The 26,066-nt window shown below is 42.7% G+C and overlaps 2 protein-coding genes across 2 annotated transcripts; both read right to left on the minus strand.

The window, feature by feature from the left end:
* Positions 1 to 3,509: 3,509 nt before the first annotated feature.
* Positions 3,510 to 7,956, minus strand: LOC125510390. The gene is made up of 5 exons (XM_048675548.1): positions 7,672 to 7,956; positions 6,238 to 6,450; positions 5,775 to 5,923; positions 5,635 to 5,703; positions 3,510 to 5,092 (listed from the first exon to the last, which is right to left on the minus strand). Exons 1-5 carry the CDS (start codon positions 7,906 to 7,908, stop codon positions 3,847 to 3,849), a joined length of 1,914 nt encoding a protein of 637 aa, XP_048531505.1. The 5' UTR covers positions 7,909 to 7,956; the 3' UTR covers positions 3,510 to 3,846.
* A 10,024-nt stretch (positions 7,957 to 17,980) lies between these two features.
* Positions 17,981 to 22,453, minus strand: LOC125510388. Its single transcript, XM_048675547.1, has 5 exons — positions 22,177 to 22,453; positions 20,772 to 20,984; positions 20,309 to 20,457; positions 20,169 to 20,237; positions 17,981 to 19,623 (listed from the first exon to the last, which is right to left on the minus strand). The coding sequence occupies exons 1-5, from the start codon at positions 22,411 to 22,413 to the stop codon at positions 18,375 to 18,377; spliced, it is 1,917 nt and encodes a 638-aa protein (XP_048531504.1). The 5' UTR covers positions 22,414 to 22,453; the 3' UTR covers positions 17,981 to 18,374.
* Between the last annotated feature and the right edge of the window lie 3,613 nt (positions 22,454 to 26,066).

The raw sequence follows: 26,066 nt of genomic DNA on the forward strand, positions 1-26,066 counted from the left end.
TTACGGATCTGTATGTGACAGACCCGTTGACTAAAATTATCTCACAAGCAAAACATGATCACACCTTAGTACTCTTTGGGTGTTAATCACATAAACGATGTGAACTAGATTACTGACTCTGGTAAACCCTTTGGGTATAGGTCACATGACGATGTGAACTATGGGTGTTAATCACATGGTGATGTGAACTATTAGTGTTGAATCACATGGCGATGTGAACTAGATTATTGACTCTAGTGCAAGTGGGAGACTGAAGGAAATATGCCCTAGAGGCAATAATAAAGTTATTATTTATTTCCTTATATCATGATAACTGTTTATTTTTCATGCTAGAATTGTATTAACCGGAAACATAATACATGTGTGAATACATAGACAAACAGAGTGTCACTAGTATGCCTCTACTTGACTAGCTCGTTAATCAAAGATGGTTATGTTTCCTAACCATGAACAAAAGAGTTGTTACTTGATTAACGGGATCACATCATTAGAAGAATGATGTGATTGACATGACCCATTCCGTTAGCTTAGCACTCGATCGTTTAGTATGTTGCTATTGCTTTCTTCATGACTTATACATGTTCCTATGACTATGAGATTATGCAACTCCCGTTTACCGGAGGAACACTTTGTGTGCTACCAAACGTCACAACGTAACTGGGTGATTATAAAGGAGTCTCTACAGGTGTCTCCAAAGGTACATGTTGGGTTGGCGTATTTCGAGATTAGGATTTGTCACTCCGATTGTCGGAGAGGTATCTCTGGGCCCTCTCGGTAATGCACATCACATAAGCCTTGCAAGCATTGCAACTAATGAGTTAGTTGCGAGATGATGTATTACGGAACGAGTAAAGAGACTTGCCGGTAACGAGAATTGAACTAGGTATTGAGATACCGACGATCGAATCTCGGGCAAGTAACATACCGATGACAAAGGGAACAACGTATGTTGTTATGCGGTCTGACCGATAAAAGATCTTCGTAGAATATGTGGGAGCCAATATGAGCATCCAGGTTCCGCTATTGGTTATTGACCGGAGACGTGTCTCGGTCATGTCTACATTGTTCTTGAACCCGTAGGGTCCGCACGCTTAAGGTTTCGATGACAGTTATATTATGAGTTTATTAGTTTTGATGTACCGAAGTTAGTTCGGAGTCCCGGATATGATCACGGACATAACGAGGAGTCTCGAAATGGTCGAGACATAAAGATTGATATATTGGACGACTATATTCGGACACCGGAAGTGTTCCGGAGTAGTTTCGGATAAAACCGGAGTACCGGGGGGTTACCGGAACCCCCCAGGGGGTTAATGGGCCTCATGGGCCTAAAGTGGAGAAGAGGAGGGGCAGCCAGGGCAGGCCGCGCGCCCCCTCTCCCCCTAGTCCGAATTGGACAAGGAGGGAGGGGCGGCGCCCCCCCCCTTTCCTTCCTCTCTTCTCTCCCTTCCTTCCCCCTCTCCTACTTGGACAAGGAAAGGGAGGGAGTCCTACTCCCGGTAGGAGTAGGACTCCTCCCTGGCGCGCCTCATCATGGCCGGCCGCCCCTCTCCCTTGCTCCTTTATATACGGGGGCAGGGGGCACCTCTAGACACAACAAGTTGATCTTCATGATCGTTCTCTTAGCCGTGTGCGGTGCCCCCCTTCACCATAATCCTCGATAATATTGTAGCAGTGCTTAGGCGAAGCCCTGTGACAGTAGAACATCAAGATCGTCACCACGCCGTCGTGCTGACAGAACTCTTCCCCGATACTTTGCTGGATCGGAGTCTGGGGATCGTCATCGAGCTGAACATGTGCTAGAACTCGGAGGTGCCGTAGTTTCGGTGCTTGATCGGTTGGGCCGTGAAGACGTACGACTACATCAACCGCGTTGTTATAACGCTTCCGCTTTCGGTCTACGAGGGTACGTGGACAACACTCTCCCCTCTCGTTGCTATGCATCACCATGATCTTGTGTGTGCGTAGGAAATTTTTTGAAATTATTACGTTCCCCAACAACTAGTATATCACCAAAATAGATTGGAAGTTTCTCACGCAAAAAAAAACCCTAGTATATCACCACTCACATGATGCCATGCTCCCATTTTGGAAAAAAAAACTTAAAAATTGGTGTTTTGATAAATTTTGATCTTTTGAATTATTTAGAAGGCACTTCTCTACATCCCCTGAAAAATTCAAATTTCAATTTGAAATACACAAAGGAAAAAAGAAATAAATAAAAACTGGCATGCATAATGTCAAATTTTGTTTCTCCCATAGCTTTCGATACTCCCCCTCCCATCATCCGCTTAGCTCGCGGCATCGACCAACTCTGCCGGCAAGTTTAAATTTGAAAGTGGGTGAACATGTTGGTGGATTAGCACAATAGTCCGACCAGGCTCGACATCGACAATCTCAGCCAATAACATTACCAATAAAAACAAATATTACCCAGTAGTCAACTCCAGACGCAGTCGTCACCTTTTTCTCCAAGAAAAAAACTTGCGGTTATTCTACCTCCGCCTCGTCTTCTGTGGTCCTAGGACCATGGAGGCCAGGTGGACCCCGGCCCTTGCGACAAGAGGGATCATGCTTCGTTTTTAGGTTTTTTTTGTGATTGCGTTTAGAGTTTTTGTTCTTGTTCTTGTCGGGAAGATGAGATGGTGATAACTCCCTGAAGATGGAATAATATTCTCCCTGCTTAGCCCCTGTTCTAGCGATGTGTCTAGCGTTTAGCGTCATCGGTGGGCGTGTGGAGTTGCGTCTCCGACGGATCTCACGAGAGTCGGTCGGTGCTGGTATTCGGTCGATTTGCTGGGATCCGGTCCTTATTTATTTTTTGTCCGTGTGTCTATAGATTGGATCCTTTCGATCTATACTTTTCTTCGTCGACGACGGTTGCTGTTCTAGTGCGTTGGTTATGTGGGTCCTTAACATGACGACTTCACAATTGTCTACTACAACAAATTTGGCCTGTCTCTGGTGAGGAAGAGTGATGACGGTGGCACACCTTTGGCTCTCACTTTAGTATTTGTAGTCGTCGCCAGGTGGTATATGGACCTGAATGTAATTTTTGTTATTTGAGGTGTTTTTTTTTAACTTTTATTTGTGGTGTTCTTTGTGTTGTCATCAGAAGATGAATAGATCAAAAGTTTTCTCGGAAAAAAAAAGTCGGCCCAGGTTGTTTATTTACTTATTTTGAATGAATTGGTTGAGACAGGTCAGTTTGTTTATTTACTTATTTTGAATGAATTGGTTGGTGCATGCGTCCCTGATCGAGGCATACGGGTACGGCATCGATCGTCTCGACCTGCAGGTCAGGCCGTCAGGGCGCGGTGAAGCTCAAGGCTGCCATTGCTAGCTAGCACCCTCGATGTATGCAATGGGAGGAATCCACCTGCCTCCAGTGTGTAGAGAGACAGGGTAGAAATGCCGTTGAGGGCGAGCACCATGCAGATCGATGCAGATGCATGGTAGCCCAGTCGGTGAACTGCATTCATTTGCCACCATTGCAAACAGCTCAGATCTTGCAAAAGGCCCACCATGCATTGCACACCATGCAGCAGAAAGAAACCACATGTGCAGCAAATGAACCATGCACTCGAAAAAGTATACAGCTAAAAAGATATCTACTTGGATCTCAATAGAGTTTATTCATGGACTTGCTAGGAATATGGACCGACTGTCATCGACAGTTTTTCAGCGAGTTCCTTGGCTCTGCATGACTCTTCTAGTTAAATTCTCTTTGAGTGCCGTTGACACTCCAATGCTAATTCTCTTCTCGTCTCCTGTGGAAAACACCAACTAATAGTTACCGGTAGCAAGAGCTTCCATCAACAGTGAGCGAAGAATAAGGATCTATAGCTATGCAGCCTTCTGGTTCATCTCGTTTGTGATTTCCTGGAAGGCCCGCCGGCGGTCCGGTGTCCTCCACCGTCCTGTGCTCGCCGGGTTCTCAGGCCAACGGCTGTGACTGGCACCCTGAGAGCGCCCGCCAACACCTAATGGTACAGGGCCGTGGAAGAGCGAACGCTGAGCTGCACTGCTTCTCACTGAGCTTGGTGTTTGCTCGGTGCCTCGAGCTTTCTCACTGAGATGGGTCGTGTTAAGCCTTTGGCAGACTCGGTCGCCGCGATCTTGAACCTTCCGCTGCTTCCATGCTGGAGCTGTCCTGACGAAACTCCGGTTCACGTTCTCGTCTGTCGAGGTTCTGGCCGAGTCATTGCGTCTCCATGAACCCGCTGATGAGCTCTGTGGCCGAACACCTGCGGCCGGGGTTCTGAGGCTGCTGCTTCCTTGAGATGATGAGGATGGTGTTTTGTCCCTCTGCTCACTCACATGCTTGCTGCTTTCACTTTGCGGGGCGGTGGTGTTCTTGCCATCGGCCAGCTGCTTCTGTTCATCCTCCTCCACCATGTCGGCCCAAGTTTTTCTACCGCCACCAACCAAACCCTTCCCCTTCTGCATAGGATTCTCACTAGCACCTACGTCGCCATCAGAGTTTGGCAAGCATTCAGCTGGGCTAGGAATCTGACCTTGATTCTGTGCGCTGATACTGGGTCTGTCCTTTTTGACCAGCCGCTTTCGTAGTTTCTCAAGTAGAGACTGTGGCGTGGCAGCATCATTGAACAGTCTAGAAAGATGATGGTACTCCTCCAGACTTTGTCCAGTCTTCTCTCCGTCAGTAGCAACCATAAGCTGTGGCTCTTTACGCTTCATCTGAGTTATCGGAGATGGAAGCGCGTGTGAGTTGCAATCTTCATGCTTCTCTGTATCCGCTGAAACTGAAGCCTGGGTTTCTTCATAAGTCAATTGAGTTGAAGCAGAGAATATTTGTGGATGTAGATATTCAAGGTCGCCCACATCAGTAGCAAGCAAAATCCGTGAATCTTTAGACTTCATCTGAGTTATGGGAGAAGGGAGTGCCTGTGACTCGAGTTCCCTAAGCACTTCAGTAGCCCGGGCAAAAGATCTCACATGGTTTTCATCATTGCAGTTGTAAGGTATAGCTTGGAGAAGGTATTTAGCTTCAGCTACCTTTCCCAACTTCATCAGGCAGATGGCTAGATTGCACTCTTTGTTATAATCAGTTTCTATAGCAAGAGCTTGCCTGGGTCAAGTGAAAAACGCATAGTCAGTAGCAGCTGGATATAGTTGAATGAGCTTTACTGGAAATGATGCATGGGGTTATTACAGGAAAACAGAGTCCCCTTCTACTAGCATCAAGCATTAACAGTGCTGAGAACAGTCATTTCTGCATCCTTGGTGTGGAGTGAGAAAATACTCCCTCCGTCCAAATACGCAAGGCCCACTAAAATTTTGAGCCTAACCTTGATAATAAATTTGACTAACAAAATATGAGTTATATGCCGTAAAAGTTATACCGTTGGAAAGCTCTTTCGGATATGGATCCGGTGGTATACCTCCTGTGGCATACCACTCATATTTTGTTAGTCAAATTCATGATCAAAGTTAGGCTCAAAATTCGAAGGGGGCTTATATATTTGGATGGAAAGAGTATAATGGTTGCCATAATATTTACTCATTTTTACAAATAACACCAAACAAAGGATTGAGAAGTTCAACAGAATACAAATCATGTCTAACGAAATCCATATCAGCTTAATAAGTGCATCCCTAACATAGATATACCTGTAGAGCAGTTCAGCTTCCTCATAGTTTTCAGACTGCATATAGGCCCAGGCGAGGTTACCCAGCAACCTTCATGGCAAAGCAGAGTCTTAGAATGGCGTTCACAGGACAAATGAAGATGTATGAATGATTTTCAATACCTTGCCTTTTCATCCCTGAGAGAGAGATAGAATACTCTTCCATGAGATTTAGAAAGCTTAGTTTTCCACCGGCCAGAGGCTAGATCCTCATCAATCATTCTCAGCTTCACTGTCAGCATTTCAATCTGCTCTTTTGTCCTACCGCATTTCTGGTTTAACATAAAAATGATTTGTATCAATACTTGGCTAGATATTTATCTACGATGCGGTGTAGGTATATTATTAGCTGATGACTTTTTTGCATGGCTTCTTGCAATATATTCCCTCCGTCTAGAATTACTTGACGCTCAAACTGATGTATCTAGCACTAAAATACGTCTGGATACATCCGTTTGAGCGTCAAGTAATTCCGGACGGATGCAGTATTAAACGTGTTCAGGGTTTACCAGTATAATCAAACCTCAAAAATGGGCTTCGGAAGAAAATTTTAGCTTACATACGTAAATCTACAGGACTGAGGTACCTTGTACAAGTCAAGAAGAATATTGTCAAGAGACTCCTGGGCTTCATTGGGACAACGGTCGCGGAAGGATCTTATCGCTTCAATGGCTTCTTCAGCCCTATTTGCTTGTTTCAGTACAGTAGCCATATCCTTCAGTGCACTCTCAGTTCGTTCACCACTATTAATAGCTGCCCAGAACAATGAAACTGCCTTGTTTGGATCTTTCTCAATTAACTGTAATAAATGGATAATAGAAGCAAGGTGAGGAAACAAAAAGAAACACAAGCTTATCTTACGAAAGCTTCTATTATCAAGATTGTAAATGCATCTTGATTCAAAAGCCTGCAGGTGCTACAGAAAAACTAACACTGGAAACACAGGTAATGTACAGAAGTTTGAACTAAAACCACGACACTTATTTTGGAACCGAGGGGCTATGTCAGCATATAACATATTCAGAAAAGCAAAACTTCAGGGAGAATGAGCATCTGTGGCAGCTACTAATGAGACAAACATACGGACGCTGTACACCATCGGATCTTGCCAAAACTGTTTCGATATAAGCTTTTGATAGAACATAATTCTGGTAGTAGGACACCTAGTTACCTACTCATATCCGCTAAAAAAACTTAAAATCGGCTTAAAAAGGTAGGATAGCACCACCACTTCCGTGCCACTTTAAGCTAATGTCATCTTTACCAAAATTATTAGTTATGCCAGTGAGTGTGTACATTCATCCTTCTCTATTCGTGTGCAGTTAACTATTAGTAACAAATATCCTGATACAATGGTAGATGCTGTGAAACAACCGATGTAGTGATGTTTCTTTGGAAAGACACTAAGCTTCAAGGCTACTGCATCCTTGTCCCCGGTATACTAGTATTGGATCAGGCCAATTTAGAAAGCATCTTACGAGATTCAGCAAGCGGCAGCCATTGCAGAATACCATTACAATGCAAATAACAGAACAATGCTATGTTCACTGAAGATAAAACTTAACGAATCAACTCACAGAGATCAGTTCCACGATGCACATTTCATTATTTATTGATATGCTCCCGGGAAAATGGATGCCAATGGATTTTCACGAGAGATCGCTGTAGTCTTAACAATTGAGGCAGCCTAGTGGCATTTGAGCACTAATTTTTACCCTGACGGAACAATGTTAGGAGCAAATCAAGTTCCGTCAGACAATTGAATATCTCCTAAATTTCAGCTCCACAATCAATCATCCTGAGAAGAAGCGTAGCCCACGAGTTTCTACAAAAAATCAGGAACACGAAGTGAAGCACAGCGATTTGATCTACCATATCGGTTGCATCTAATTGGCCACCCCGAATCCTTCCCCGACGGAGAATGGCCCGAACGAGATAGCATCACGGCGCTGGGTTTCGGAACCTGAACAGAACAGGAAGGGATTGCGCCTGACGGGGCGGCGGCGGTCGATCGTGTTACCTGCGCCTGCTTCGCCCTCACGTACGGGGAATCCAACGCCGGCGGCGCCCTCGGCGGCCGGGAGCACCCGCCGCCGCTGGTCGGCGGGGTGGCGCGGTAGGAGCAGAAGCCGGCGCTCAGGGGCGGGGTGACGTGGCTCCTGGGGCCGGCGAAGCCGTCGGGGGTGCCGGGGCTCCACCTCTCCGCCGCGCTCCTCGGCGACGTCCACGGCGGCAGCCGCCTCCCCACGCTCGGCATTGCTGTGCCTCGAGCGGTGGCGTTCGGTGGCTGCCTAGTAGGCCCGCTGGCCCCGTTGGTCCCGCTGCTCGGTATCGTGCCGTTGCTCTGTTTATTGGTGGGCTGGGCTTTGGTGTTTTCTTTCAGCGCGCTCTTGGCCCGATGGTGTCAGGCCGGTCCGGCCCTGAGATTTCAGGGCTCCGAGGATACCCGTGAAGTACTTAAAAAAATATTTGAAGTCGAAAGCACTAATTGAGGAGCATTTTTTCCAAATATCACTCCCATCCCCAATGCGATAAGTGCAGCACTGCACGCACGTCACTTGTTGCAACCAGGAGTTTTTCCTTTTTCGTACATACATTTATTTAAAATGTTTTATCTCTTAAACCGCGCGTCCAAATCTCAAACCGTTTTCATTATTGGACATCCCGTCGAGATCTTCGAAACCAGATCCCCTGTTGATAGATTTTGACGATTTTATTTTCACAAAAAAACCGAACCGGGATCACGTTTTCTTTCTCTTTCCGAAAAAGGCACAACGGTGCATCTCACGAAAACAAAACCGTGTTTCTAACGAAAGAAAAGCACGTTTTTTCTCGCAAAATTGTTTTCGTCCAAAAGCTAAGTAAAACTGGTGAGAAACCAAAAAGCCGAAAAAACAATCTAAAAAGCCAAAAATGCATGCGGAAAAATAAAATAAAAACAAAATCAGGAGGAAACACCCGAACCGTGACACGTGGTGGCGGCTGAGAGCGCGTCACCCCGAAGTGATCGTTGGGAGGCTTCCGAACAAGCGCTCGTTAACTAGTTGCTCTCCTGTGAAGTACTCTAAAAAGTACTCCCTCCACCCTTCCATAATTTAAGAACATTTTCCAAGTTATATTATGAGACAGAGGAAGTAGTTAGTTTATCTCGGGCATCTCCAACGGCAACACCATCCATCAAACCATCCGAGTTTAGTTTCTCTCGGGACGATTTTTCCGCCGTTGTCGAGTCATTGCCTTCCCTACTGCCGATTTATCCAGGGGTTTAGTTCGGGTTGAACAAGGGGCGATCGAGCATCACCGCCCGGCCTTGGTCGACTCCATGATGGAATGGACGACCTAGGGTTCCTCTCAAAACACCTAATTGCTTGTTACGGTTAGGGTTCAAAGATGGCTGCGGACAGCACTTCAGGATCGGCGTCTACTACGGGTGTGGAGAAGATGATGGTGGAGCTTGGCCTCCGTGAGGAGGATCTGGACGGCGTCGTGTTTGATGGAAAGGAGGCGCTGCCAGAGGCTACAAGATGGATGGAGCTGGCTAGAGTTCACATGGGCAAGCCTTACAACCAATTTTGGTTCTTCAATAACATGCGGGCAGCGTGGGATCTGGCACACTATGTGAAATTCTGACCTTTGAAAAGATAATCTCTATACTTTGCAATTCTTCTGCTTGGTCGGGAATGGGTGATGAATTAAGGCCCCTGGAACTTTAGGGGAACGCAGTGATACTTGCTCCTTATGATGGCGTGACCAAACCATTCACAGTCGAGTTGAACCCTCTGAATATTTGGATACACATCCATGATGTGCTTGGTGGATATGCTCACCTAGTTACGCCGCTGTTGGCGAAGGTTGGAGATGTTCTTCACAGCTTCCTGGTGACCCAGCGACGAACCAGCTAGCCATAGCTCCTCATGTGGCTCCCATCACTAGTCCCCCTTCTAAGAAAAATCCAAAGAGGAGCAGATTTAATGGTGACGGGCTATTTGTCGACCGAACTTCATGTACTCTTAACTTTTTAATTAATGAATGAAGTAAATCTTTTGACTCTGTTTTTTTTAAAGACCGCAGTTAATTTATATGGATGAGATAGTAACTACCAAATGTGTTGGTCTTTTGGGCAGGTTGTAGGTTTGGCTATTTATGTATGTTATTTTGTAATTAATTTGTATCCGGTGTTTGCAAATAGTTGACGTGTTAACATTTTTTCGAAGACACTCATGATGTGGACTATTGACCTCTTAGTCCAACATATATGTGTTAGTATCATTGTTCAGCAAATCGGTAACTGGTTTGCTCGGCCTGCTTGGGAGTAGTGATTAATCGGTGAATCGGCTTATTAACTGGATTAATCGGTCGATCATTAATCGATAGATTGAATAAGAACTTGCCAACATATATCTAGTGTTTTTATGTATTATACCATACTCTCATGCTCTCAGCTATGTAATATACCAAAATATGCTACTGTTTGATCGGACCCTAGCTATTGAAGAGCGGGAGGGGGATGGAAGGGGTTACGGGTCAAAATTTGGGGCTTTGTTTCCCCACAAATTAATGGGCTAGCAAAAATTAATCGACCTAAAAATCGATTAATCGGTCTAATAGGCCAATTAATCAGCTTAACAAGTTAACACGATGAATAGGTGTTATTCTATTTGGCCACCCTATGAGTAGCAATTAAGTGACATGTTAACTGATTAATCGGATGAATTCTTGAACAATGATTAGTATACGCAAATTTAACTTTGTTTTTCATGAGTCCATGCATTTACAAAAGTTCCTACCATCTTATTGGTAAAATATATGGGCGTCGCAACGCGCGTCATCAATGATCTAGTGTAGAGAAAAATGGAACTTCATACGATAAGGAAAAACTATTAGTTTTCATTTAGTCATCATTGATCTCGAACTTTTCCATGCGACTCGATCCATTAGATATCGAAGGAATATAAGTCAGTTTTGCAAGCAACGTACATCACAAACTATGGTGTCGGTTATCCCATGCCACCGGTAAAATGTTAGCACTAACGACGCTAGGTTACTCGCAGTGGAAGTCGACGCCACTAGTGACACCTTATCACTGGCGCCATACTAGCGGCGTTCAGGTTGCGCGTCACTAATGGCATTTTCCGAACGCCGCTAGTAGGTTTTTCTCTACTAATGTGCCAGTGGGCCCAACGTAGATGGAGGCTCAACTGAGTCTCCTCACCAAGCTCATAGTCGATGAATGCACAACCAATTCTCCTTTATTGTGATAAGCTCAATCGAGTCTCCTTGTCTCTATGATTGATGTCGCGAATTAGTGGTTGGTCTCAAATGGAAGGAAACGACCCAAAGGAGATGGCAACCTGATAACAAATGACGGATACAGTGCGTAGGGGCATGAAGCTAATCTCATCACAAGCGGTAGTGGAATAAACCAAATTCGTGAATTTTTCACAGCCTTCGAATTTCCGAGTTCACTAGTGGCACTAACAGAAATTTCCCAAAACCCTAAACTTATCAAAGATTGGTATGGAATTGGTTTACAAAATTACATCACTGTAGCTATATGTAAGTCGCTTGAAAATTGATTTTGGGTCAGTCAGTTTTTGAGCCGTTGATTTTTGCTGGGAGATTCGCGCATTTTTCCCGGTGCTATTTCATGAGTTGTTTTGGGCTGTTTTTTTTACTAACCACATATTTGGCTCAGTCAATTTGCTATTGGGTTGAAGCCCATTACCTATGCCGCCTAGGCGTCAGTCTCTCCCTTTGTTCTTACTTATGTTTTTATATGTTTCTCCTTCTGTTTTGGTTTTTATTTGTTAGTCGGTTTTTATTTTTCATGTTTAGGCATATTTGGGATGTTGGCTGAGTGTAAATATATACACACAATACTATGTAATGTGTGTGAAAATTACACTATTTTATAATTGTTGTTTGCATACTATAAAAGTGAAATTTTAGTGTAAAATTGTGTGCAAGTTTTTAAATCATTATCTTTTTTCTTAAAAAGTAATATTAATGACACTAATCCATCGGTTCCTTATAACACTTTATTATTTTGATTTTGATTTAGTTATTATTTATTTTGCGTAAATTCCACTATCATATGCTTATTCTTACATATTTTTTAAAAGCACAATTTGTGCACAATGTGTGCAAATTTTGTCAATGTTTGTTTTACATTTTTTTTACTTTCTTTCTTCTAAAAGGCCAATACTAATGGCAACAACTCATTCTTTCTTTGAAATACTCATTATTTTGATTTTAGTTTAGTTTTTATTTCATTTTATTTCTTCAGAAAGGGTAATACCAAAGCCACTAATTCATTTTATCGTATAATACTTCATTTCGATTTGTTTAGTTTTTATTTAATTTTCTTTCTTCTTAAAGGGTAGTACCAAAACAATTATTCATTCTTTCTTATAATACTTCACTATTTTGTTTTTAGTTTTTATTTCATTTTCTTTCTTCTTTATTGGTAAAACCAATGCCACTATTTCATTCCTTCTTACGAAACTAATATTATTTTGTGATAATTTCACTATTATATGCTTATTCTTGCATATTATAAAAAGCATAAGTTTTGTGAAAATTGTGAGCAAATTTTGTCATGGTTTATTTTATTATTTTCATTTTCTTTCTTCTCAAAGGGTAATACCAATGCTACTAATGCATTATTTCTTAGAAACTTTATTATTTTGATCATGTTTTAGTTTTTTATTTCATTTTGTCTCTGCTTTAAGGGTAGTACCTATGCCACTAATTCACTCTTTCTTAGGAAACTTCTCTTTATTGAAATTTCACTATTGTATGCTTATTCTTGCATATTACTCCCTCGGCGTGCTTGACTTTGCACGGTCTTTGATGCACAACTTTGACCGTTAATACATATAAAAATGCATTGGATGAATATCTATAACTGGTAACAATGTATTTGTCTTGCAAAACATTCTATTTCGTATATATTTATACTAATTTGGTGCACATATAATAAGTAAAAATCATAGTCAAAGTTGTCTAATGAAGACCAGGAAAGTCAAAGTGTGCCTTATATTTTGGGAAGGAGGAAGTTTAAAATAGCGCAATTTTTTTGAAAATTTATTCATTGCTTGTTTAGAGTTTCTTTTACTTTCCTTTCTTATTAAAGTGTAATACCAGTGCCAGCAATTCATTCCTGCTGGGAAAATCTCCTTATTTTGATTTTGTTTTAGTTTTTATTTCAATTTCTTTCTTCTTAAAGGGTAATATCAAAGCCACTAATTCATTCTACTTTATAAAACTTCATTTTTATTTCATTTTATTTAATTTTATATTTCAGTTTGTCTTCTCTGATGGTAATACCAATGCCACTAATTTATTCTTCCATATAAAACTCCATTATTTTGATTTTGATTTACTTTTTATTTCATTTTGTTTTTAAGGGTAATACCAATGCCTCAAATTCATTCCTTCTTAGAAATTCTCTTTTTATTGAACTTTCACTATTATATGTTCTTTTGCATATTTAGAAAAGCAAAATTCATGTGTAAATTGTGTGCAAATTTTGTCAATATTTGATTTAAATTTTATATATTATTTCTTTTTAATGATAATACAGATTCCACTAAATCATTCCTTCTTAGAAAACTTTATTTTTGTGAATCATTCACCATTATATGCTTATTCTTGCATGTTATAAGAATGCAGTTTTATATAAATTGTGTGCAAATATTGTCATTATTTGATTTTTATTATACTTTCTTTGCTTTTAAGTGTAAGACCAATGGCACTAATTCATTGCACATGATGATTTTAATGGATATAAATACGCATGTGCTTGCTGCTCCTACTTGCAATTATTGTGTGTGTGAGAGAGAAAACATCTTATCCCCTAATTTTTCTCTATAGAAAGCACCTCGTAGGTGTAGTGTTACTCTTTTTGTCTTGAGCACAGTGTTGATGTATTGTCTGGCGACTGTTGGCCATGCACATATTTAATTACCACTATCCTACACTTGTTTAGGAAGCCGTGGAGCGCTGGAGCGTGTCCGATGTGAGATTTTGGCGGCACCATCTTCTCTCGTCCCACAATCTGCACCACTCATATACTCCCTCCGTTCCTAAATACTTGTCTTTCTAGTCATTTCAACAAGTAACTACATACGAAGCAAAATGAGTGAATCTACACTCTAAAATATGTCTATATACATCTGTATGTAGTAGTCATTTGAAATGTTTAGAAAGACAAATATTTAGGAACGGAGGGAGTATCAATGAATGTTTTTGGCTCCACATACAACTCTTGGCGACTGGCTGCTTATTTGGTGTGTGCACGGTTTCAGTCATGTGGCCATGTTCGGATCATGCATGCTTGCATCATCTTTCGTTGGGTCAGTAGCAGTTCGGCGAGGATCAATGTTACTCCATTTCTTGTTCCTTTTGTTTTTTTCATTTGCTTTGGCACAGTTTTGATCCTATAAGGCTTTGCTATTTCCCAGTGTGATTCTTTGTGTATGAGTTTGTGTTTCCTAAGTCTAATTAGCAAATGCAATACAATTGTTGCATGTAAAGCATCACAATATATTTGTCAAGTGATATGTTTAGCTTAAATATGATTTTGGAGGGTAGGCTTAAGCCTATAGAAGCCTCCCTAGTGACATCGCCACTAGTTGTGTGCATCCTAGTCCCGCAAAGACCAAGTGTATGCATGCTCAGTGTATTCGTATTCTCTTGATGCTTCATTTTAAGTTTAAGGAACACCATTTATCGAGAAAAGGGTACGTTGTTTTGTTTATGAAACACTAGCTGAATAAAGGACAACAGTAGCAATATAGGAAGAGTTTTAAGACTCCGCAAAAGAAAAAATGATTTTTAAAACCAGGCCCCGTTTGATAGCAAGACAACAATACCGATTGCAGCAGCGATATTGTTGTCTTGTTTTTTTTTCCTTGAAAAATGGCACGTAACGAAAATAAACTTTGTGCTAATTCGAAAGAAGGAAACTAGATCGGATACAAACAGTGTGTAATTTCAACAGCAATACCGCCGGCAGGGTACTAGCGTCCGACTCGGACTAGCTAGGTGTCAGCTGGTTCTTATATATACATCACATGGAGCTACCACACACAACCACCGATCGATCCACCCGAGGCGAGACGCAAACCAGCAGTCTTGTCCATCTTCGTCGTTGGGAGCAGTCTTGTCTTGTCCATCTCCATGGGAGCAGTCCTGTTCATCTCCGTCGTTGACGCACTAATAACCAGGGCGACCAGGAACTACGCGCGGCGGAGATCAATTGCTCCCCATGGCGCTGCCGATTGGCCTGGCCTGCCAGAGGACCTCTTGCTGACCGTCATGGCGGCGCTGGACGTCCCCAGCATCATCCGGTCCGGCGCCGTGTGCACGTCCTGGCACTCCGCCTACAAGGCCTTCCGAGGCCTCCACCGCCTCCCGCCGAAGCAGGCCCCTTGCCTGCTCTACGCCTGCGACGAGTACGGGCCCGACGACGCCGCCCTGTACTGCCCCTCCACCAACGCAACGTTCCGCGTCCCCTTCCCACAGCCCCCAGACGAGAGCCGGAGATTCGCCTTCTCGTGTCACGGTTGGGTGTTCGCCGCCGACGAGGCCGGTGACCCGTACCTCCTCAACCCTACCACGGGCTCCCGGGCCACGCTCCCGCCGTTCGAGACGATCTACCACGGGGAGAGCCACTATGATCGCGACCGCAAGAGTGCTCTGAAAGCTCGACTGGAGAACCGAGTCTTGCGGCCGACAGTTAGCTGGGCATGGCACTCGGGGTATCACCGGGTCGCCATTTCCGCCGCCGCCGAGGTAGCCGCATGCACCGTCTTAATCGTGCACACGCCAGACCAGTGGAGGCTCTCGTTCGCTAGGCCGGGTGACAAGCGGTGGACATTCTTGTCTGAAGAAGAGTTTCAAGACGTTCTCTACAATGACAGGGATGGCTTGTTCTACGCCCTAGGCCTTGATAGTTCTGTTTCTACTATAGATCTCGGCGGGCCTTCGCCGACGGTGACCATGATCATGCGTGGCGTGTCAGGTTGGTGCAACCCTACCAAGTATCTCGCATTCACGCCATCTGGTGAGCTTCAGCAAGTATGGAGAATCTGGAGCCACCCACATTTTTCAGTAAAATCCATGGTCGACTCAGATACCGTAGATTTTGCCAACGAATATGAGGACCGCCACAATATCAATGAGCCAGATACAAATGATGATGATGATGATGATGATGATGATGATGATGATGATGATGATGAGCAAAAGACCAATGAGGTCACAACAATCAAGCTCCTGATTTTCAAGGTGGACATTGGCAGACAGAAACTGGTGGAGCTACGGGACATTGGAGACCACGCACTATTCCTCGGCTACAACACTGCTATGTATTTTTCGACCAAGGACTTTCCGGTGTTCAAACCAAACTGTGCTTACCTTACACACGACTGTTTTGACTACAAGCCAACATTACCAACAGACCTAGGTATTTGGGACGTCAACAAAGGGAGTATGCAGAAACTTCAGGATGCATGGCCATACATGTATTCTTGGCTAGATTTACCCGCTCCGATTTGGATCACACCAAGGTTTTAGCAAGCATTTCATTGAACATAATAGCAGAGGGGCAATGAAATCCGGTTACCTTGGTGACATGCATGTCTCTCTGATAAGGTGCTCAGTTTACTTGATGTATGTAAAAGGTGACAAGTCCATTTCAAATTGTTAAAAGATCATCATACAATTCTCGGTAACCCGTCCCAATATTCCAAATGTTAATCTTTTTTTTCCTTTGAGGAAAGTCTATTTTTCTTCTCTCAACTAAGATTTTGTACTTTATTTCAACCATTTGGATCTTAAACTTACAAAACCGGATACATCTCCTATATCACTAAGCTCCCTGGGGCAAAATCGCCCAGAAGCGATCAATTTCGCTCTGGCCTCGATTTTGATCGGGTCAGGACTCAGGAATGGTGTGTGGATTCGGCTACAGGTGGGCCTTTATGTTCAAGGGCTTTGGGGTGGGCCGGGGCTGTCATCATCAAAGGGCGTGGTGGAGGGGCTCGCAGAATATGCGTCCGCCAGCCGCATTTGCCTTGGTGATATCCATGTCCTTTTCAACCCCATGCTTCTCGCCCCCTACTTGCTTAGGCATATCAAGTATGTTGTCAATTGGCATGCTTCTTCTATACCCTAAAACTTTCCAATTTGGTTCATATAATAGCAAAACTCTCCACTTTTAATCAGTTTGGACAGTTTCATACACATGGTGATTTTAGTTCTCTATGTAAGTTAGGTCTATATTATCTCTATCCATTGAGTAATGGAGCGGACGAAAACAATGATACCTGATTGCCTAAGCTGCATTGAATTATGAATACTCTCAGAAAAATCATTTCGTGCATTGGATTGAAGTATGACTGTATGAGTATTTAGTAAAAAAAAAGTCTACTTAACAAGTTTGTTAACATACTCACAAAATAAGAAACACTAATAGGTTGAAACACTCTAAATACGAACTACCAGCACGCGGGGAAGAGGCAAACGTCGCTAATTTTCTTACTATCAACGTTCGGAAAGCTGGGGTGGCGTTGGCGTCAAAAACTAGGGCGAATTGGCCAGCAGAAAACCAGCGCGATATTTGGTCGCTCGCTCAACATGCATACAAACTTTTCTACTTAACAAGTTTGTTAACATACTCACAAAATAAGAAACACTAATAGGTTGAAACACTCTAAATACGAACTACCAGCACGCGGGGAAGAGGCAAACGTCGCTAATTTTCTTACTATCAACGTTCGGAAAGCTGGGGTGGCGTTGGCGTCAAAAACTAGGGCGAATTGGCCAGCAGAAAACCAGCGCGATATTTGGTCGCTCGCTCAACATGCATACAAACTTTTCTACTTAACAAGTTTGTTAACATACTCACAAAATAAGAAACACTAATAGGTTGAAACACTCTAAATACGAACTACCAGCACGCGGGGAAGAGGCAAACGTCGCTAATTTTCTTACTATCAACGTTCGGAAAGCTGGGGCTGCTAACATAGAAATTGTTGTAAATCCCTAAAATCATGAAAAGATTCCCAAGATAAACAATAATGAAATGAGTATGTGACCAACAATGTTCTACAACATTCATGCAAACTATTTTAGTTGAAGGAAAAATAATAGTACCATAATCTATGTTACTGTCGACCTCGCCCTTCGAAACTTGTGAATGCGTCCATTGGATTATGTATATATAAAATCATACAACTATGCATCTTATATTTTTTATAATAATACCAGCGTGTGCTGCTACAGCAAACGTCGATTCTGACTCAGTCAGTGAACTGCATGCATTTGCCACCATTGCAAACAGCTCAGATCTTGCAGGAAATGTCTAGCCATGCAGCAGAAAGAAACCACATGTGCAGCAAATGAACCATGCAGTAACCCTGTTTTACAGGTTACTTGTGCCTTGTGAGGTCACGAATGAAAAATATATACAGCTAAAAAGACATCTACTTGGATCTCAGGAGAGTTTGATTCATGGACTTGCTAGGAATATGGACAGACTGTCATCGACAGTTTTTCAGCGAGTTGCTTGGCTCTGCCTGACTGTTGTAGTTAATTCTCTTTGAGCGCCGTTGACACTCCAATGCTAACTAATGCCTCTTCTCATCTCTCATGGGAAACACCAACTTATCACCAGTGACAACTTCCATCAACAGTGGGTGAAGAATAAAGATCCTGCTATGCAACATTTTGCTTCATCTCGTTTGTGATTTCCTGGAAGGCCCGCCGGCGGTCCGGTGGCCTCCACGGTCCTGTGCTCACCAGGCTCTCAGGGCAACGGTTAGTGTGACTGGCACCCTGAGAGCGTCCGTCAAAACCAGATGGTACCTGCCCATGGAACAGCGAACGCTGAGCTGCACTGCTTCTCACTGAGCTTGGTGTTTGCTCGGTGCCTCGAGCTTTCTCACTGAGATGGGTCGTGTTAAGCCTTTGGCAGACTCGGTCGCCGCGATCTTGAACCTTCCGCTGCTTCCATGCTGGAGCTGTCCTGACGAAACTCCGGTTCATGTTCTCGTCTGTCGAGGTTCTGGCCGAGTCATTGCTTCTCCATGAACCTGCTGAAGAGCTTTGTGGCCGAACACCTGCAGCCGGGGTTCTGAGGCTGCTGCTTCCTTGAGATGATGAGGATGGTGTTTTGTTCCTCTGCTCACTCACATGCTTGCTGCTTTCACTTTGCGGGGCGGTGGTGTTCTTGCCATCGGCCAGCTGCTTCTGTTCATCCTCCTCCACCATGTCGGCCCAAGTTTTTCTACCGCCACCAACCAAACCCTTCCCCTTCTGCATAGGATTCTCACTAGCACCTATGTCGCCATCAGAGTTTGGCAAGCATTCAGCTGGGCTAGGAGTCTGACCTTGATTCTGTGCGCTGATATTGGGTCTACCCTTTTTGACCAGCCGCTTTCGTAGTTTCTCAAGTAGAGACTGTGGCGTGGCAGCATCATTGAACAGTCTAGAAAGATCATGGTACTCCTCCAGACTTTGTCCAGTCTTCTCTCCGTCAGTAGCAACCATAAGCTGTGGCTCTTTACGCTTCATCTGAGTTATCGGAGATGGAAGCGCGTGTGAGTTGCAATCTTCATGCTTCTCTGTATCCGCTGAAACTGAAGCCTGGGTTTCTTCATAAGTCAATTGAGTTGAAGCAGAGAATATTTGTGGATGTAGATATTCAAGGTTGCCCACATCAGTAGCAAGCAAAATCCGTGAATCTTTAGACTTCATCTGAGTTATGGGAGAAGGGAGTGCCTGTGACTCGAGTTCCCTAAGCACTTCGGTAGCCCGGGCAAAAGATCTCACGTGGTTTTCATCATTGCAGTTGTAAGGTATAGCTTGGAGAAGGTATTTAGCTTCAGCTACCTTTCCCATCTTCATCATGCAGATGGCTAGATTGCACTCTTTGTTATAATCAGTTTCTATAGCAAGAGCTTGCCTGGGTCAAGTGAAAAATGCCAAGTCAGTAGCAGCTGGATATAGTTGAATCAGCTTTACTGGAAATGATGCATGGGGTTGTTACAGAAAAACAGAGTCCCCTTCTACTACTACAATCAAGCATTACCAGTGCTGGGAACAGTCATTTCTCCATCCTTGATGTGGAATGAGAAACTACTCCCTCCATCCTAATACGTAAGGCCCACTCAAATTTTGAGCCTAACCTTGATAATAAATTTGACTAACAAAATATGAGTTATATGCCGTAAAAGCTATACCGTTGGAAAGCTCTTCCGGATATGGATCCAGTGGTATACTTCTTGTGGCATACAACTCATATTTTGTTAGTCAAATTCATGGTCAAAGTTAGGTATAAAATTCGTGGGGGGGCTTATATATTTTGATGGAAAGAGTATAATGGTGCCATAATTTTTACTCATTTTTACAAATAACACCAAACAAATGATTGAGAAGTTCAAGAGAATACACATCATGTCTAACAAAATCCATATCAGCTTAATAAGTACATCCCCAACATAGATATACCTGTAGAGCATTTCAGCTTCCTCATAGTTTTCAGACTGCATATAGGCCCAGGCAAGGTTACCCAGCAACCTTCATGAAAAAGCAGAGCCTTAGAATGGCGTTCAAAGGACAAATGAAGATGTATGAATGATTTTCAATACCTTGCCTTTTCATCCCTGAGAGAGAGATAGAATACTCTTCCATGAGATTTAGAAAGCTTAGTTTTCCACCGGCCAGAAGCTAGATCCTCATCAATCATTCTCAGCTTCACTGTCAGCATTTCAATCTGCTCTTTTGTCCTACCGCATTTCTGGTTGAACATAAAAAATGATTTGTATCAATACTTGGCTAGATATTTATCTACAATGCGGTGTAGGTATATTATTAGCTGATGACTTTTTTGCATGGCTTCTTGCAATATATTCCCTCCGTCCAGAATTACTTGACGCTCAAACTGATGTATCTAGCACTAAAATACGTCTAGATACATCCGTTTGAGCGTCAAGTAATTCCGGACGGATGAAGTATTGAACGTGTTCAGGATTTACTAGTATAACCAAACCTCAGAAATGGGCTTCGAAGAAAATTTTAGCTTACATACGTAAATTTACAGGACTGAGGTACCTTGTACAAGTCAAGAAGAATATTGTCAAGAGACTCCTGGGCTTCATTGGGACAACGGTCGCGGAAGGATCTTATCGCTTCAATGGCTTCTTCAGCCCTATTTGCTTGTTTCAGTACAGTAGCCATATCCTTCAGTGCACTCTCAGTTCGTGCACCACTATTAATAGCTGCCCAGAACAATGAAACTGCCTTGTTTGGATCTTTTTCAACTAACTGTAATAAATGGATAATAGAAGCAAGGTGAGGAAACAAAAAGAAACACAAGCTTCTCTTACGAAAGCTTCTATTGTCAAGATTGTAAATGCATCTTGATTCAAAAGCCTGCAGGTTCTACAGAAAAACTAACACTGTGGAAGCACAGGTAATGTACAGAAGTTTGAACTAAAACCACGACACTTATTTTGGAACCGAGGGGGTATGTCAGCATATTTAGAAAAACAAAACTTCAGGGAGAATGAGCATATGTGGAGACAAACATACGGACGCTGTACACCATCAAATCTTGCCAAAACTGTTTCGATATAAGCTTTTGATAGAACATAATTCTGATAATAGGACACCTAGTGACCTACTCATATCCGCTAAAAAAACTTAAAATCGGCTTAAAAAGGTAGGAGGGCACCACTTCCGTGTCACTTTAAGCTAATGTCATCTTTACCAAAATTATTAGTTATGCCAGTGAGTGTGTACATTCATCCTTCTCTATTCTTGTGCAGTTAACTGTTAACAAATATCCTGATACAATGGAAGATGCTCCGAAACAAGCATATAATGATTCTTCACTGAAAAAATGCAACGCTTCAAGGCCACTAGGATCAGGCCAATTTAGCAAGCATGTTCCGAGATTCAGCAAGAGACAGTCATTGCAGAATACCATTACAATGCAACTAATAGAACAATTCTATGTTCACTGAAGATAAAATTTAATGCACCGACTCACAGAGATCAGTTCCACGATGCATATTTAATGAAGTATTGATATGCCCCCGGGAAAATGGACGCCAATGGATTTTCACAAGAGAAACGTTGTAGTCCTAACAATTGAGGCAGCCTAGTGGCATTTGAGCTCTACATGCAACTGCGCAAGTCAAGGAAGCTGGCACTAATTTTCACCCGTGGCACACCACCCTGACGGAACACGTTAGGAGCAAATCAAGTTCCCTCAGACAAAATCGAATATCTCCTAAATTTCAGCTCCACAATCATCCCGAGAAGAAGTGTAGCCCACGAGTTTCTACGAACGATCAGGAACACGAAGCATAGCACATCAAGTTGATCTACCATATAATTAGCCACCCCGAATCCCTCCCCGACGGAGAATGGTCCGAACCACGAGATAGCACGGCGCTACCCTGAACAGGAAGGGATCGCGCCTGATGGTGGCGGTGGTGGTCGATCGTGTTACCTGCGCCTGCTTCGCCCTCACGTACGGGGAATCCAGCGCCGGCGGCGCCCTCGGCGGCCGGGAGCACCCGCCGCCGCTCGCCGGCGGGGTGACGCGGTAGGAGCAGAAGCCGGCGCTCAGGGGCGGGGTGAAGTGGCTCCCGGAGCCCGCGAAGCCGGCGGGGGTGCCGGGGCTCCACCTCTCCGCCGCGCCCCTCGGCGACGTCCACGGCGGCAGCCGCCTCCCCACGCTCGGCATTGCTGTGCCTCGAGCGGTGGCGTTCGGTGGCTGCCTAGTAGGCCCGCTGGCCCCGTTGGTCCCGCTGCTCGGTATCGTGCCGTTGCTCTGTCTCTTGGTGGGCTGGTGTTTCCAGCCTGCTCTCTCGGCCCGATGGTGGTGTCAGCCCGGCCCGGTCCTGCGATTTCGAGGGTTGGGTACTCCCTCCACTTAAAATGTGGATACCGCTCAAAAAAAAACTTAAAATGTGGACAATCCCCATTTCTAAAAAGAGTGGACAATCCCCTCATTTAAAAAAAAATTATGGGCAAGTATGTTTTGTTTAGAATGTCTTTGACCATTGCTATGATTAATAATTTATGCTATCATGGTGTAAGGGTTGTATCATTTTTTTTGCGTTCCCATATTAATTTGGCGCCATACTTTTTTGTAATATATTGCTCTAATCCATGCTCAAAAGGCAACCTCAAAAATCATTAGGTCATATATATTTGGATGAAGGCAGAAGCCTTGCGGGGTATAATATCCGTGTGGAGATATCGATTTTGTGAGATGTCTACATTTTTAGTGTTTTTTTTATAAAAGCGGTAATTGGGTTCTGGTTTTCATTAGTGGTGGGGCAAACCTTCATGTTTTTGTTGATTATATCATTTCCAAATAATGTCCTTTTTTGCGATAAAAACATCAGCTCTATTCATCAAATGTCATAGTAGTACAAGAAACACTAGAAAATAACCAAAAAATACATTCAGGTCCACCGTCATTGCCCCTCCCTCACCGGAGTCGGACAAAACTTGTTTCAGTAGATAGTCGGGAAGTCGTCGTGCTAATGCCCCGCAGGACAAGTACACTCGAACAAGGATTGCCATCGATAAAGAGAAGAATACATCGTAAAAATCCAATATGTAGACACACGAATGAAAGACTAGATGTATGAAGATCCATTGAAGACCAACAACGACCAAATTCCATGAGATCCGTCGGAGACACACGTCCACGTGCTCTCCGGGCCCTATAACATCTTGAGGGAGCAACCACTACCTCGTCGTCCTGATAAAGAAGTAAAATTGTGTTTTCCTAAAAAAGATCCTCTAAAAACACTACACCACAACACTGATGTAAGGGCAGAAAAACTGCCGGAAGAAGGCTCTTTAAATGGCAGACAAACTGCCGGGACAGTGGTTCTCCCGGCAGATAGAACCGCCACGAGAATGGCTGCCGGGGATTACTTCTCTCGGCAGATAAACTTCTCCCGGCAGTTTTTCTGCCCTGACCCATGTATTTGCCGGCATTTCATTTTCTCCCGACAGATTGGTCGAAGCATGTGAAACTGCAATTGCCGGCAGATAATCCGCCAGCACAAGCATGTTTACCTGGCAGGTATTATGCCAGCATGTTGATTTCACTAGTGAAATGAGGCATCCCTATTATGTAATATCCATCCATTATATATGTCCAGGCAATCATGACATATCACACAATTTATACATGCACTTCAATCTATGTAACATATACGCCTCATCAAAAACCTTAAACTTCATTTGATAAACATAACCATAATATATAAGGTGATTGTGCTACAAAAGGAGTACATATATATGTTTGCCCCACAACCAAACTAAAGTAATGCCACAAAAGATGTACATATGCTTCTAGATGTGTGCCACACAACCAAACCACCACCAAAATCAGACAGCTTGAAGATCTTCCAAACAAGACACATGACATTGTAGGTCTTCCAAATCTTCAGCAGCTTGAAGATCTTCCAAACCTTAGTGAACCTGTGCACCTTTGGAAAACCTGCAATAGAACATAAGATGTTACATACAACAGCTGCATTCAGAATGACATTGTAGGTCTTCCAAATCTTCAGCAGCTTGAAGATCTTCCAAACCTTAGTGAATCTGTGCACCTTTGGGAAACCTGCAATAGATCATAAGATGTTACATACAACAGCTGCATTCAGAACTTAAGGAAGATGTTACAACAATCACATACAACAGCTGCATATTTTCTGAAATATATAGCAACTAGTAACATCTCTAGAGTAATCCCTACTTTAGTAGAGAACATGTCCATTTTTTATCATCTTGACAGTAGCAAGCTTATCTTACTTCTCATCCAAATATAGTGTGCAAAGTCTGTACAGATATTAACAAATATTAACAATAAGTAGTAGGTGTACCTATCTTGCACATCAGAAGTGAGGCTATTCATGAACCAAAGTAAAGCGAACAGAATTGATGACCATTTTGGTATAACCAAGTTGCATGCGCTAAGTTACTGTACTAGCCAGTGAATTAAGATAGCTTGTATTTGGGCTTGCTTTTCCTTATAAGCTCTCTACATCGACTACACAAAATAAGAGGGGAACTAGCTGGAGCATATATTTCAGGATCTTTTAATGGGGAGCTGTTTAGTTTCCTGGTTCCATGCTTTTGTTGGACAAGTTAGAAACTAGGTCTCTAAATGGTATCTGATTAGTGGACAAGCCCACAGATTTGACCGAGTGAAACACTACGAGCTAATAAACATTTTTTATTGGTTCACTTTCCTACATCTCGCACAAAAAGTTGAATTAGCCTAGAAAATAAAAAGCAAGGCTTTCTACAAACAAATAAGCAGAAATAATTCATGTACATGAAAGAAAGAGGGTCCAATTATGATAAATGAATCAAGTTAAAGCATGGAATCCAATGAAACTAATTTCTCTACATGGCAGAGTCTATCATGTACATGAAAGGAAGATGATCCAATTGCAGTTTATATTTGTAATGGACGAAAATAAGTATTGTAGGAGTATCTTTTTTATACCTGTTGTAGGAGTATCTATATATACAAAAGTTAATCATTATCCTTGCGAGATCAGAGAACCAGATTTATTCAACGGAGCTCTCTACAAAATCATGGCTGATGGACACAAAAGCCCACCAAGAACTATAATGATCTGTTTGAATTACTAATTAATAATATAAAATGGAATCAGGGGCTTAAGTTTCCTGGACACAAGTTAACCATGCAGCAACTAAATGAGCAAAGCATTACTATTTGTGACAAAACCTAGAAGCTTGATACAAAACATTTCGAACTGCAGAGAAAACAGAATCAATTTTAAACATTTCTAAGTACAAACCAGCAACATCTACGAACTAACAAAATTGCAACATCAAAATAAGAAATGATAAAAACATTGAATATAGGACAAAGCAAAGGATATGGCAGTTGACATGTACATTGACTAAATTTTTCACACTTCCAGTGTGTCCATATTTATAGAAATATTACTATGCCTGACTATAAATGACAAATTTTGACACTTCAAGTACAATTCTGGATGTATAGTAAATAGTAAGCAGTAAAATGCAAGGTCAAACGATTTGTACATATGAGATGCCTCCTTTTTTTCCCCAAAACTGCATGCCAAGCATATCATGTTTATACTCATGAAACATAGCACGATGCAGTGTACAATAAAATAAACTAAATAACCATCATAAATTAACACCAAGTAGAGCTGATTTTTCTGGCTGCTACACACTGGCATTAAAGACAACAAACAAGAGCTTAAAATGTCACCGCAGACCACTAGCATGTGAGCGCCTATCTAGTTCGCTATAATTAGAATCTGCAATTATAAGTTAGTACAATTTATATCAAAACTTTGACATCTTTGT

Source organism: Triticum urartu, chromosome 5, assembly GCF_003073215.2.
Source record: "Triticum urartu cultivar G1812 chromosome 5, Tu2.1, whole genome shotgun sequence".
Classification (NCBI taxonomy): Eukaryota; Viridiplantae; Streptophyta; class Magnoliopsida; order Poales; family Poaceae; genus Triticum; species Triticum urartu.

Coding starts and splice junctions, on each gene's coding strand:
- LOC125510390 (XM_048675548.1), bottom strand. CDS start 7,908: ATGCCGAGCGTGGGGAGGCGGCTGCCGCCGTGGACGTCGCCGAGGAGC. Junction 5,924..6,237: donor TTCTTCTTGACTTGTACAAG/GTACCTCAGTCC, acceptor ATGTTAAACCAG/AAATGCGGTAGGACAAAAGA. Junction 5,093..5,634: donor GAAGCTGAACTGCTCTACAG/GTATATCTATGT, acceptor CACTTGACCCAG/GCAAGCTCTTGCTATAGAAA.
- LOC125510388 (XM_048675547.1), bottom strand. CDS start 22,413: ATGCCGAGCGTGGGGAGGCGGCTGCCGCCGTGGACGTCGCCGAGGGGC. Junction 20,458..20,771: donor TTCTTCTTGACTTGTACAAG/GTACCTCAGTCC, acceptor ATGTTCAACCAG/AAATGCGGTAGGACAAAAGA. Junction 19,624..20,168: donor GAAGCTGAAATGCTCTACAG/GTATATCTATGT, acceptor CACTTGACCCAG/GCAAGCTCTTGCTATAGAAA.